This window comes from Otolemur garnettii, unplaced genomic scaffold (assembly GCF_000181295.1).
Source record: "Otolemur garnettii isolate 467f Iridium unplaced genomic scaffold, OtoGar3 scaffold00001, whole genome shotgun sequence".
Classification (NCBI taxonomy): Eukaryota; Metazoa; Chordata; class Mammalia; order Primates; family Galagidae; genus Otolemur; species Otolemur garnettii.
The window spans coordinates 68684110-68699342 of record NW_003852396.1 but is presented as its reverse complement, the minus strand read 5'-3'; the positions used below and the strand labels follow the sequence as shown (position 1 = coordinate 68699342).

The following is a 15233-nucleotide window of genomic DNA, read 5'->3' as shown; positions in this document are numbered from 1 at the left end:
GGCGGGTCCGGGCTGGGGATTCGAACCCGCCACCTTAGGTGTACGTGGCTGGCGCCTTAGCCGGTTGAGCTATAGGCGCTGAGCCTACTTCATGGTATTCTTATAAACATACACAATGCAAGAGCAACTAAGCTGTGTCATTAGAGTTATTTCACGTGTAACTCAGAAATGAGTAATTCCTGCAGCAAATAGTTATTGAGTACAGTGGCAGGCAGAATAATGATACAACAAAGATGTTGATGTCTTAATTCCCAGAACCTGTGAATACATTGTATTACATGGCAAAGGAAAATTAAGATGTTAACCAGATTAAGGCTACTAATCAGATTACCTTAATTAAAATAGAGCATAAACTGAATTATCAGGTGGGCCCAATGTAATTACAAAGGTCTATAAAGATGGAATGAGGAGGTCAAAGAGAGTTGCAGCAAAGGAATGAGGAATACAAGTTGTGCTGGAAATGCCGCAAAAGGGGGCTAGAAACTCACAAATGTAGGTAGCCTCTAGTGACCAGAAAAGGCAAGGAGATGGACTCTCCCTGGAGCCTCCAGATTTTAAAAATCAAGCCTCCTTTGATTTTAGCCCAGTGAGACATGGGTTGGGCTTTTAACCTGAATAATGATAAGATGTTAAATTTGTGTTGTTTTAAGCCACTAAAATTACCACTAAGATTGTGGTAATTTTTAATGGCAGCAATGGAAAACTAATACAAACACCCATTAAGTACCAGGCATAAAGCCAGACATTATGGTGATGAATAAAGTAACTGTTAAGCTTGAGAATTCTTAGTCAGATGTGTTGTTAGTCAAATATTTGAAAAGGGACACTAAAATCATTGCCAGAAAGTGAACTTTATTATCTTTGTCATTATTCAGGTAATAGCAAACTCAACAGCCAGGGGATTACTTGGCTAGTTCATACTGGAAATTACTTCTCCTAAAAGAGATAACTGGCTCGGCGCCTATAGCTCAACCGGCTAATGCGCCAGCCACGTACACCTAAGGTGGCGGGTTCAAATCCCCAGCCCGGACCCGCCAAACAACAATGACGGCTGCAACCAAAAAAATAGCTGGGCGTTGTGGCGGGCGCCTGTAGTCCCAGCTACTTGGGAGGCGGAGGCAGGAGACTCGCTTGAGCCCAGGAGTTGGAGGTTGCTGTGAGCTGTAATGCCATGGTACTCTACCCAGGGGGACAGCTTGAGGCTCTGTCTCAAAAAAAAAAAAAAAAAAAAAAGAGATAACTAAACATCATTCAATTTGATTATTCATCAAAATATTAGATCAACTGTTGGGGGGCATCAGCACAATGAATTTCTTTTACTGCAATCCCAAGGAGTATGAAATAAACATTAAGGACAGGGTGCCGCCTGTGGCTCAGTGAGTAGGTTGTCGGTCCCATATACCAAGAGGGGTAGGTTCAAACCTGGCCCCAGCCAAACTGCAACAAAAAAAAATAGCCGGGCATTGTGGCAGGCACCTGTAGTCTCAGCTACTCGGGAGGCTGAGGCAAGAGAATTGTCTAAGCCCAAGAGCTGGAGGTTGCTGTGAGCTGTGATGCCACAGCACTCTACCGAGGGTGACAAAATGAGACTCTGTCTCTAAAAAAAAAAAAAAAAAAAAAATTAAGGACAAAAGCCTAATTTTTCTATGAAGATAACAAAATCAAGCTGAAAGTTCCTTTTTGTTCATACTTCTACTGATGGCAACAGCACTGTTTAGCTAAGGGCAATGGGTAGAAATTATTAGTGCTCTTTCATTACTATTAGATTATGAACAAGGTTTTACTTGTTTCAAATACTGTTGGTTTCAACAAGCATTCCTGGCAAAAACAAAAACAAAAATACTGTTGGTCATTTTCAAATATTCCTGTTGTAGTCCTTTTATATCTGGCAGTATCCAATAAAATTAAATATAATTGCATCCTTGAACCAGTTAATTCCAGTTTTAAGAATTCATCTTACAGATAAATTCACAGAAGCAACCAGAAATATACACATGAGCACTTACAGTCACACTGTTTATGATAGCAAAAGCCTGGAAAGAATCTAAATGTCTGTCACTAGAGGACTGGTCATATAAGTTATAGAATAACAGATCATTATACAGTCTATTTTATTTTATTTTTTTGAGACAAAGTCTTACTTTGTCACTCTCAGTAGAGTGCTATGGTGTCATAGCTCACAGCAACCTCAAACTCTTGGGCTCAAGCAATTCCCTCGCCTCAACGTCCCAAGTAGCTAGGACCATAAGTGTTAGCCACAACACCCATTGATTTTTAGAGACAAGGTCTTGCTTGCTGTGGCTCAGGCTGGTCACAAACTCCTGAGCTCAGGCAATCCACCCCCCTCTGCCTCCTAGAGGGCTAGGATAACAGGCATTAGCCACCATGCCCAGTGTCCAGCCCCACTATACACGCTTAAGGGAGAAAGAGGTAACTTTTTATTTCTGACATGGACAAACGTTTATGTCTTATTTAGTGACTAAAAGCTAGTTGTGAAACAAAATGTTTGCAGTTCTGTTGAAAAAACATGTTTGCATGCGCATTAAGAACTTGTAAGAATACAAAAGAAAAAGTTTACTATGATTCCTTATAGGAAGGAGGACTCAGTTATAGGATTTTCACTTTTCATTTTGCAGCATGCTGAGAAGTTTGGGAAAAGTTGTAAAATACGATGATTATGCATTTTATAGTTTTTAATTCAAATATAAAATTGAAAAAAGATTAAATTTTTTAAAATTCTGATATTTGCTTTATAAATAAAATTAACAAATATTTTTCACATTTGGTAGCAATGTTTACAACTGTGGAAAACGGAACAGGATATGGAATCTGAAGATCTGAGCTTGAGTTCACACTGTGCCACTTTCCATCTACACAACCTTGGGCAGGGAGTTTAACAACACCCAGCCTAAATTTCTTTATTCAGTAGAAGGAAGATCAATATTCACACCTCAATGGGTTTCTATGAGGTAAAATGAAATAACGAATATGAGAACACTTGGTAAGATGCACAGACATCGAACTGTTTTTATCACAATGCAAGATACCTGTTAATATCCTAAATTGGAGTCACTTCCATTATGTCACATTTAAAATGCAACCTCTACGAAGGCAAGGGACTGTATAAGTCACTGGATGGTCAAGGGGAGTACTTCACTTCAAAGGTGACCTTAGTGATATTTAGGAATGAAGTATGTAGAACTTTTTCTATAATGAGGTTTGTACCTTCAATTGTTTCACCCTGTATGTGTCTGAAATTCAAGGTCAAGTCAGGACTACAGAGATAATTTAGGAGTCCTCAGAATCTAGGTGACATTTTGTGCCATGAGACTATATAAGATGACCTACTGAGCACATGCACATAGGGAAGAAAAGGGGAACACCAATATTTAACATCCATCAGAAAGAGAGGAATTCAGCAGAAGAAAATTAGAAGTCATGGCCACAGATTTAGAAGACAGACCAGGTATGCGTCCTGGCAGCCACGTAAGAAACTAGTTTAATAAGGTATGAAGTACAGGCTGGGCTGCCAAAAGCTTAACTAAGATTACTAAGAACTGAGCACTGAATGAATTTGGCAACATGGAAGACTCTGGGGTTCCTGACAGGAGTCATAGGAATGAAGACTGGATTGGAGTGAATTTAAAAGAGAACAGGAGAGGGAGGGGACTCCGGAAGCACAAACAACTCGTTCAAGGTATCTGGCTATAAAAGATCCACTCAGAGCAATTCCCCTTGTTGTTGCTTGCCAACAAGGAGTATAGCTGAGATGCAGGTACTGCTTACACCCTGCTCCCTCCACTGTGGAGCACAAAGCTGTTCTAATCTTTGACCTGACCTGGTGGCAAGCCTTCTTATTCCTCACATTAGAGTGCCTTCTATTTACTTCCGCAAGTATTTTTTCTCAACTGCAACAACTGCTGAACCCCACAGCTGATCTAATCCCTCCTCAACAGTGCGGCTGCCATTCCCAATCTACCTCTCCTCTGCTCTTTCTGATTCTTCTGCTGTTTACCATTTGTTTTCTTTGTTTGTTGACTCTCCATACTTTTTGATGGGTGGGCAATAAAGCTAACCCGTTAGGTGCCTTACCAGTGACAAAGATGATGATTTGCCTAGCACAGCACAACCTGGCAGCAGTGATCCTTGAAATTACACATTGTGCACCTCTTCTGAGGGTGAAAGGGCTGATTTACTGATTGGGTTACTCAGATTTAAAGATCTGAAAATCTGAGGTTTCCTACAGGCCAGTCTCCAGATGGCTATCACAACATGAATACTATAATGCTTCATTCAGACAATGGTAAATTCCTAAAAGGCAGAAACTACTTCTCAAGCTTGCTTATGTTATCCAATCAACAGATATGTATGGCAGTCTATATGCTTTGCAGTGTTAGAGATGCTGGAATTGCGGAGATGAATACAAATACTCCTTTCACAAAGCATGACTTGTATGGCATTTATATAAGTAAATAAACACAACATAGCATACTAAATGCTATCATTAAGTTATTCAGGATGCTATGGAAGCACATAGACAAAACAACTTATTCAAATGTGGGCACCACAGAAGCTTCACTGAGCAAGTAATGTTTAAATTGTGAAGAGTGTGAGTCAGTCAGACTGGGGTGTTGGAGGAAAGACCAACACATGTGAAAGGGCCAGAAGCAAGTGAGAACACAGCGTATTTGGAGACAGTCACAAAGCTAAGCCTGGCTAAATACGTGTGTGTGTTACTTTGGGGTAAACGTGGGGCAATCAAGGATGACTAGAGATGAGGCTAGAGAAAAGGAAGGGCCAAGGCAAAACACACGTTAGAGAACTGGACCATGTCTGGGATATGCACCGAACTGTTAAAAGTAGTTTTCTCTGCAGAGTGAGAATGGATAGAGGTGGAGAAATTTCACTTTATTACTTTAAATACATTAAATGCTGGACGTTTATTTTTATAATGCCATGCGTTATTTTGGTATTCAAATTTTTCAATTAAACCAAACAAAGGAAGAGAGCAGTTAGGAATTAAGAGTAACACTAGCGGCTATGGGAAGAAGATAAAATTAGAAAGTAAAATGAAAAGATCTTAGTAAGGGATAAGGGAGGAGGAGGAATTAAAGACAACAACTAGATTCCTAACCTGAGCAAATGGGTAGATGGGGGATGATAGTGTTTTTCCCTACACTAGAGAAAAGAGGCATGCCACTGGTTTAGGGGTAAAATGAGCTTTGAGGCTGGTGTGGTGGCTCATGCTTGTAATTCTAGCACCCTGTGAGGCTGAGGTCTAAGACAAATTGCAGAGGTTTTGCAGGTCTCTACAGGGGGGTTCTATGTATATAAACCCAGAAACAGCTCTATGACAAATAAGATGGTTTACTTTCTGCAAAGCACAAAAATAAAGCTGTCAGCTTCACAGTGCCATATGGATGCTCTCTTCCAGATTAATCAAATTGCTTAATGTCAGGCCAAAATTAAACCACTCCTTCACTTATAAGCTATTGAAGACCACTAGAGATTTAGCCTGTTTGTCCAACTTGAAACTGATAGCTTTTCTTTGGGCCACAGTTGCTGAAACAGTCACTTATCAACCAGTGCTTTGCCAAGGTTGCCAGGCTTACAGCAAGAGCCTTGTCAGAAATCTCATTTAATGTGAGCAGTTAAAAGCATCTATACTCCAAAAAATTTACCTCACTGGAGGTAAATTGGAGTAGGGTGTTGGCCACATACACTGAGGCTGGTGAGTTTGAGCCCAGCCTGAGTGTGCTAAAACAATGACAACTGCAACCAAAAAATAGCTGGGCGTTGTGGCAGGTGCCTGTAGTCCCAGCTACTTAGAACACTGAAGCAAGAGAATTGCTTAAGACGAACAGTTTGAGGTTGCTGTGAGCTGTGATGCCACCGCACTCTATCAAGGGTGACATAATGAGACTCAAAAAAAAAAATCTGCAGAGGGCAAACTGAAGAAACATTTACTTCATTATTTCAGTTTTTTTTTTTTTTTAAGTTTCTTTCAAGTCCTTCAGTGGTGGGTGTTATGAAGGAAAAAATATACTTCAATTTACTGAGTACAAAGTATTCACTTGCATGCTACAGCATGCAATACCTTTTTACTTAATACTTCCACTAAATGCTACTCATTAGATGTGAAAACTTTGGGTGGCTTTTTCTGTCATGAGTTGTACTATATAATTTTTAAGACTTTTCCCCATATATAAAATTTTATGGTTCTAACATTGAAGGAGAGGGAAACAGTGTCCAAGAAAGTAAATATTGTAATAATAGTTGATAAGGATGATACTTTAAAGCAAAGGTTCTCAACTGGTGGGTTGCGACCTACAGGAACTGTATTAAAGGGCTGTGGCATTAGGAAAGTTGAGAACCGCTGCTTTAAATTGTTAAAGTTTTAGATCTCTTTAGAAAGAGAATACCCAGAGGTAACAAACCCAGTGCCAGAAGTACAACTTGATTCAGTAAGCCTACTGCTAACAAACTGGCAGCACTTCAAGAGTTTATCTGGCCTGGGGCAGTGCCTCACGCCTGTAATCCTAGTACTCTGGAAGGTCAAAGCAAGAGGATTGCCTGAGCTCAGGAGTTCGACACCCCATCTTTAAAAATAGTTGGGTGTTATGGCAGGCACCTGTAGTGCCAGCTACTTGGAGGCTGAGGCAAGAGGATCTCTTGAGCCCAAGAATTTGAGGTTGCTTGAGCTGTGACACCACAGTGCTCTACCGAGGGTGAGAAAATGACTAAGACTTTACAAGGTGAGACTCTGTCTCAAAGAAAAAAAAAAGTTTATGTGTTAGCTGGTAACTCAGAAAATGGAGCATAAATTTTTCCACAGAAATGATGTGGTGTATAGTGGTTAGTCTCTGAGGCTAATTCCCAAAAGTTTATTTAACCTTTGATATAGGTGAACTGGTAGACACCTTGGATAAAAATAGAAAACAGATGTTGCCACACTAGTGATTAAGCAAAAAGAACATCAAAATGAGACAAAAAAAAAATTTGGGTGATGTGGTGGTGCACAGTTGTAATACAGCATTTTGAGAGGCCAGGCTGGGAGGAATGCTTGAGGCCAGGAGTTTAGTGAGACCTCCATCTCTACAAAAAATTAAAAGAACACATCTATAGTTCTAGCTACTTAGGAGGCTGAGCCTAGGACTCTGAGGTTATAGTGAGCAATTATGGCACCATCACACTCTAGCCTGGGCAAGAGAACAAGACTCTGTCTAAAAATTTTTTTTACCTTGAAGCCTGTTCTTCACAAAGTCAACCAAAAGACCCATTGGCTTGATTACACTTGTAAATCCTCTTAGTAACTAGATTCTAATAGCTCAGTCAAGCCCATAGACCTCGAGTTAAAGACTCTTGTTTAAATAAACGAGATGGTCCTACTAGTTTCCAGTAGAGCGGACAGACACTAGGAAATAGGAAGCATGCTAAAGTGCAAGGCTGGGGAAAAAAACACGGAGTTGGAGAAGAGAAGGAAGGAGTTCTCTTCACATCTGAGATCCAGGATTCTTGGGCCACATTCAGGAATTCAGTAGCAGCTCAGTAAACTGAAAACTGGGGAAGGTACATTTCCTAGCTGAGGCAGACACTGTGGAAAGGAACATTTCACAAATGCCTGTGGTCCCAGGTACTCAGAGGCTGAAGCTGGGGCAGGAAAAATATGAGACTGCAATGTGTGTGAATAGCCACTGTACTTCAGCCTGGGCAACACAGCAAGGTTCCTTAAGTTAAAAAAATTCACTGAACTGCCATGCCAAGTACTAGACACCTGCTGCTAGACAGCTCCAGCTTTGATTGTGAAGAGGCTGCCTGCAGGAATAAATGCTCCTTGTCATACAGTCCCATTTCAAACCACCTAAGAGTGTAGGGTTTCCTATATATATGCACATTCATAAGTCTGCAATATGTAACTGGTAAGTGCCTATCTTTGCTAAACCTTGAAATATAAAAGTCAAAATTTTCATGGCTACTTGAACTTAACATAATAAATGGTATGTGTAGCAACTTATTGAAAAATTCAATGAAAAGGTCATATATTTAATGCAGGAGTAACTTGTTTAAGATCTAGAAGATTCTTCAGATTTCATCCTTCTCTGAGGCAAGTTTACCAGTAATTCCTATCTTTTCCCACTAAAATCCAATATACAAAAAGTAGGAATTTACTAAAGAGGATAAACCAAATCAGACTCTACTTTCACACTGCAATGTTAACCATATAAATAAAATGTTTCTACCATCTTTACTTTTTAAATGGTTCACATTCTCAGCTGAGTGGCAGAACACCAAAATGCGAAGAAAAAGTCAATGTCAGAGTATAAATAGCTATGGGCAAAAACAATAGTGCATAATGACCAATAGGAGAAAGGCTCCCCAAATTGCAGCAGGGGTACTTAATTCCAAGTCTCCCTGCCTAAGGGCCTCAAGGAAAACTACTATCAGGAATCAAAAGAAAGGTGGCTAGCCTGAGCAAGAGTGAGATACTGCCTATAAAAATTGCCAGGTGTTGTGAAGGGCACCTGTTGTCCCTGTTACTTGGGCAGCTGAGGCAAGAGGATCGCTTGAGTCCAAGAGTTTGAGGTTGCTGTGAGCTGTGACAGTCAGAGTCTGTCTCAAAACAAAAGAGAGGCAACAAAGTGAGATTCAATCTCAAAAACAAAAAAAAAAAACCCAAACAAAAGACAGGTGGAAGCAACCAGGACTCACATAAGGTTGCAAGTCTTATGTTTAAAAGATGAATTTACAGGCCTGGCCCAGTGGCTCACGCCTGTAATCCCAGCACTTTAGGAGGCTGTGGCAGGTGGAATAACTGAGCTCAGAGGTTCTAGACCAGCCTGAGTCAGAGCAAGACCTCATTTCTAAAAATAGCTGGGTGCTGAGACAGGTGCCTGGAGTCCCAGCTACTTGGGAGGCTGAGGCAAGAGAATCACTTGAGCCCAAGAGTTCCAGGTTGCTGTGAGCTATGACACCAGAGAACTCTACGGGGGGAGACGCAGTGAAGCTCTGTCTCAAAAAACAAAACAAAAACAAAAAAACAACAAAGATAAAGTTACAGTGTTTCTAGGGTTTCTGAAACGCACAGGCTTATATTTTAAGTCTCGGCTGGTACAGCCAAAGAAAAGGAAACTTTTTCTAATGTAAGTCAGATAGAAAAATGTTACCCAATAGGAAAACTGACCGTTTTTTCTCAGATATACTGAAAACCATTCATGAACACCAAGGGTGACTTTTAATATTATATTTGTATAACGCTCACATTGTGTAACTCTTTACTTGAGATAAAGTTTACCATTACAAGACAAATCTAAATCTAAACCTCACCTTAAACAAAAGTAAATCTTGCAGTGTATTCCTATGACCATGCACTATACACAGTCCAGAGGGCCAGTAATTTTCCACAACACAGGCTAAAACGTTTGAGATCAGTGGGGTAAACTGCATGGGGCCTAACACTTTACTTTCTAAACGTTTGCTAGACATTTAAAAATTGTTCTCAAGCATTTGAAGTTAGTAAGTTTACCAAGGTTCTGTAGCAGAACACGCACACATACTACTCAGGCACGAGCAGCGTTTGCAAAATGCGGACAGTCATAAAGTTATATAAGAAAAGCAGTCTCTCCTCTGAAAAATTAGTTTAGGCATACAACAATCCAGGAAATCGCAGATCCGCTTTCTGAGGTTGGGTCAGAGGAACGAGATAGAGAAACAATGAAAAGTACACTGGGAAAGGAGGACAGGTACAGCAGAAAAGATGCTAGTAACTGCACCAGCAGCATCTTCAAGGGAGTGTGTGTATACTGTCTTTAATGAGCCCCTGCTGACCTCGGTAACAAGCTGAAACCACCACAGCCAGAAACGAATCCCACCAAGTGGCTGAGGAGACTTGGGGGAAGCAGCATTAAGGTGCACTGACTAGAGGTGCCGAAGCTGTCACCGCTCTGGGACTTGTGCACACCCCAGCGCCGCCACCTGCTTTCTACTTCCTCCGCGAGCGCGGGTGACGCGTCGGCCGGAGAAGCAACAGAGGCAAGGATAATGACCCTGTGATTTCTAAATCTCGATCACAAGAAAAAGCTCCCAGTGTCCGTCCCCACCCCCGCCCACAGCCGCGCGACTCTTCCCCACGCGGCGCGCGGTCAGGGGCTGGAAGGCTGAGACCTTCTAGGTGGCCGAGCGAGGGCCAGAAGACAAGTGGGGAGGAGGCGGTACCGAGTCAGCATGCAGAGTGCCGGGGTCGCAGGGCCGGCACCGTGGGAAGGTAGGCTGGGGGCGGAGCCGCGCGGAGCCACACAGCCAGAGGCCGGCCCAGGGAATACCCCCGGGGCGAGGGCGGGCAGGGGCGGAAAGAGACGCCCAGGCCGCTACCTGCTGCTGGATCTTCCCGTCTTCCGTGACGACCCAGTGCGTGGTGGCGAAGGCCCCTCGTGCCGCCATACTCAGCAAGGCGGAAAGGCTGAAGAGCCAGCCTGGGCCGGAGCAGGGAGGCAGCTCGCACCGGCCGCGGACCCCCACTGCCACCGCCATCTTGCCCCCCCGTGGGCCTGGCCGCTCACCCCGGAAGCGGAAGCGATTCGCCGCCGCCCGCCATCTTGGGGAGGTCGGCGCCGGAGAGGGAGGAGCCGAGGGGGCCGTGCTCGCACCCAGCCGGGTTCCTGTGCCTGCGTCTGGGCGGCCGGGAAGGGCGGGCTCGAACGGCTCGCCCAGCCTGGTTTCAGGGATGGAGACGGCATTCTGGTGGTTGCTTGCCTGTGGCGGTACGATCTCGGAGCGTGGGAACAGGAGGGAGGTTAATTCTCCAAAGTGAGAGGACCCCAAAGAGTGTCGGTATTTTAAGAAAATAAATCCTTGCTTTTTACCAGTTTTTAATTTCTGATGGTATAAAATAGTTGTGATACAAAACCTAGATAGATGCTTTAGACCAGGGGTCCTCAGACTTTTTAAACAGGGGCCAGTTCACTGTTCCTCAGACCGTTGGAGGACCAGACTGCGGGCCCCGGGACGAGTCGGCTGCTAAGCAGGACAGGCAGCGGCGGCGGCAGCAAAAACACCCGGCGGGCCGGATAAATGGCCGCGGCGGGCCTCATGTGGCCCGCGAGCCGTAGTTTGAGGACGCCTGCTTTAGACCGTCTAAAGGAAGAGAAGTATAACTTTTATTCTTAAAGTTTCGCAGTATTGGAAGCTTCAAAACGGAGAGGATTGTTAGTGTAGAGCAGCGCTCTCCAGTAGCACCACGATGCGAGCCACTTGTGGAATTGAAAAAAGTACTGACGGGTTTAACCCTTTACATACAACATGTCAATTCAGTATGAATCTATACAAATCGTTGAGATATTTTACGTTTTTAAAAACTAGGCCTTGGAAATCAGTATGCATTTTACACTTAAGTGCATCTGATTTCGAGTAAGCCGTATTTTAGAGGCTTTGTAGCCTCATGTGTAGTGGCTGCCTACTGAGCAGCGCAGGTGTAAGCGAGGCCTAACCATAGGTTTAGGTTCAGCGACCAGGAGCATTAGTATCACCTGGAGTTTATTCCCAGCTATTCTCCCTCTCCCTCAAGAACCTGCTGAACCTGACTGTTTTAAACAAGCTGCCCAGGTAACCAGTGTACATAATAAAGTTTGAGTCCCACTTCCCTCTAGTGGGACTCTAAGAGGCAGAGAAGCCACTGACTAGCTTGCTTTCTAGCTTCTGGCTGAGTACATCATTTTTGGTATTTTGGGGCTATCTTTCTAGCTTTGTGTGTCATGTAAGGTTCGCTATGCTTTTGGCTTTCTGTTTGGGAAAGAAGGATGAGAATATTGCCTGACCAAAAATTACTGAAAAGTATTTGAACATCACTTTCGTGCTATAGGAAAAACGAGCACTACGTTGGGTTTTTTATTCCTTCTGAGTGCAGCTTTTCTTAAAGAACTAAAGTAATGAACATTCATTTCATTAAAAATATATGGCTATCTGCTTTTTGCTTGGTACTCTGATAGACCCTAGGTATGGAAATCGGACCATTGAGCAGTTTGTAATATAGTGGGATGTTGATGGGTTAACAATTAAAATATAGAATAATGGGGGCATGTAAGGGCGTATATGTAGAGAAGAGAGCAACCAACTAGGTAGAAAGGATTGGACCAAAGGTGCTTGTTCAGGCAGAGTAAGCAATAGGTGTGAAAAGGTAAAGTTGCTGGCAGGTAGTAAGGGTACTTGTATGTCATACATAAGGAGTTTAGACATAGGCAACTAAAGTTTCAAAATAGAAAAAGGGGCAAATGATGGAGTCCTTTTGTTCTCAGAATCTTATTTCTAGGTACAGAGGCCAAACTTCTTGTGTATAAAGCTGACATGATCATCTAATGATGGTTTCGATGGTTTAATACAGTGTAGATACTGTACATGCTTAGTTCCAAAGAATTTTCACAACTTACCTGGCTTCAGCTAGTTAAATAGTTGAATAACTTGGCCAAGATCAAATTGCTAATAAGTAGTAGAGCTCAGGTTTGGACTCAGATCTACATGACTCTAGGGTCTGAATGCCTGAGAACGAATGAAGAATATTGAAGAGTTTGAGAGAAAGCCTAACATTACATATTTGCTATCAGGATTTCTTTGAACTCCCAACTTAGCCTGTAAAGGGGCATATTCTCTATTTTTCCTAGATGTTAAACCATTTTCTTCAGAGGTCCTCCTTGTGGCTGGGTTCTCTGCTCAGAGTCTCACATCTAATATTAAGGCTTCAATCTCATTCAAGGCTCTTGGGAGTCCTCTTCCAAGTGCATTCTTCAAAGTTCTTGGCAGAATTCGGTTTTTTCCATGGTAGGACTGAGGTCTCCATTTCCTTGCAGGCTGCTGACTAGGCGTTAACACTGAAGCCACTTACTATTTTCTGCTGTGTGGCCCTCTGAACATGGTAGTTATTCTTTCAAGGAAAGCAAGAGAATGTTAACTTCTGTTTGCCTCTGAATTCTGTAGCACTAATGTGACTATTAAATACCATACTACTTTGTGATAATTGACTTCATAAATTTTGGACAGCTAAACTCTTGAGTAACTCTTGGGAAGGTTCTTAGATCTAGTCTGATGAGGCAGAACACTTACACAGTAAGTCAGGCAAAGCAAATTTATTAGTGACAGATAGGCAGCAAAGATAAACCGGTAAACTGGTCCCTAAAGGTCAGGAGATCTTCCCAGGGCAGATGGAGTCTTGCATGTATGCCGGCCATTGCAAAACAGCTGAGGGATCCTTAAAACACTTCTCTGGGTTATATGCCCTAGGAGTGACTGGGATTGCTGACTATAAATAAGCATTGCAGAATGCTTATTACTCCTGTTTTGGAGGAAGGAGGACACAAACTATTTCCTCCTCTCAATATGTTTTCAGTACATTGTGCTTGGGAATTACAGCAAGAGAGGAAAGAGCTGGTTAGGCAAGGCCATCCTGGGACCAGTCCTCTTGCAATTGTTTAATTACCTAAACTAGTAGCAGCTGAAGGCATTCCTGAGCCGTTGAGCATTTCCTAAAGGACTATATTTTTGTCTTCCAAAGAGCTTTCATACTTAAATATTTGTTGACTCAGTTTTTTTAGTTCTTCAAAAATAGCTTTGCCATTTTATGTGAATAAAGGAATTAAAAATCCTAACCTAAATAAAATTCTTGCTGCTTTTTACATTCAGATACTTGTCACTCTTCTTTATTCTGTTTCCAAGATCTGATTTTTTCCCCACTATTATTATACTTTTCCCCCTTAGGTAAGACCAATAGAAATACAAGGTGGGAGTTGACGAAATTGCTGATATCTCAAATTGTGATTCAGTTTTTAGTTGAACAATGATAAGTGAGCCCATAACTGCATGTAATTTTGGTCTTTTAACATAGAATTCTTGAAGTTAGGAATTGGACATTGATTGAATGATCTTTCTGGATTACCTTCTTCCCTTGGTCCATCTTAACCTGAAAGTTGCAAACGATATATATATGTGTGTGTGTGTGTGTGTATGTGTGTGTATATATATATTTTTTTTTTGGAGGCAGAGTCTCACTCTGTTGCCCAGACTAGAGTGCTGTGAGTGGCATTACAGCTTATAGCAACCACAAACTTCTGGACTCAAGTGATTCTATTCTCTCAGACAGACTCCCAAGTAGCTGGTACTATAGGTGCCCAGCACAATGCCCAGCTAATTTTTTTTTCTATTTTTAGTAGAGATGGGGGTCTCACTCTTGCTCACTCTTGCTTAGGCCTCTTGCCTAGGCCTCCCAGAGTGCTAGGATTGCAGGAGTGAGCCACCGTGCCCAGCCAGCAAAGGATTTCTATGTCTTTTTTTTTTTAGACAGATTGTTGCTCTGGGATGGAGTGCATTGGTGTCATTATTCTTCACTGCAACCTCAAACTTCTGGGCTCAAGGGATCCTCCTACCTCAGCCTCCTGAGTGGCTGGAACTGCAGGGGCAGGCCACCATACCTGGCTAACATTTCTGGCTTTGGTAGAGATGGGGTCTCTATTGGTTAGGCTGGTCTTGAACTCCTGATCTTAAGCTATCCTCCTGCCTTGGCTTCCAAAAATGCTAGGATTACAGGCATGAGCCACCATGCCAAGGTGGATTTCTATACTTTTTATTTCTTAGAAGACATTTAAGATGTAAATACACACTAAAAAGGTAACACTCTGGTTTAAATTTTGTTAATTGATTATCTTCTTCATAGTAAAACCAATGTAAGTAAGCCTTAAAACATGGTTTATTATTTTTCACAGTTGGTTGGACTCAGGTAGTTCTGCTTTTTATAGTGTTGGGTGGGGTCATTCATAAGGCTGCATTCAGGTAGGAGTTTGGATAGGGCTAAAAAGTCCCCAGTGGCTCCACCACATGTCCAATGCTTTAGCTGAAGTGGTTAAAATGGCTGGAGGTGGCTGAGCCTCTTTCTTAGGAGGGGTAGTTACATAGGCTTCTTACAGGGTGGCTCAGGGTAGTGAAAGAATAAAAGTCGAAGGGTAAGGCTCAGAAATGGGAAAGTATCACTTTTGCATTCTTTTGGGCAAAGAAAGTAATACAGCTAGCTCAGATTCAAGGGGGAATGGTAACAGATTAATCTTGAGTGGACAAAAAGCAGGTTTGAGCAAGAATTGGAGGAATTACTGGCATCTTACTGTGTATAAATTCTTAAGAGCAATTTTGAATGGGAAGGTGGTAGGAGGATGGTAGGAGGCTGTACATGTGTATCTTCCCAACTTTTTTTTTTTTTTTTT

The 15233-nt window shown here is 42.3% G+C and overlaps 1 protein-coding gene across 2 annotated transcripts in view; it reads right to left on the bottom strand.

The window, feature by feature from the left end:
- TTC17 (tetratricopeptide repeat domain 17) overlaps positions 1 to 10594 on the bottom strand; it is a 127477-nt gene extending 116883 nt beyond the window's left edge. For both annotated transcript variants that reach the window (XM_003781242.3, XM_023509362.1), the window contains exon 1: positions 10369 to 10594. In XM_003781242.3, the coding sequence (XP_003781290.1) occupies positions 10369 to 10527 (159 nt within the window). In that variant the 5' untranslated portion in view covers positions 10528 to 10594. The remainder of the gene's footprint in view (positions 1 to 10368) is intronic.
- Between the last annotated feature and the right edge of the window lie 4639 nt (positions 10595 to 15233).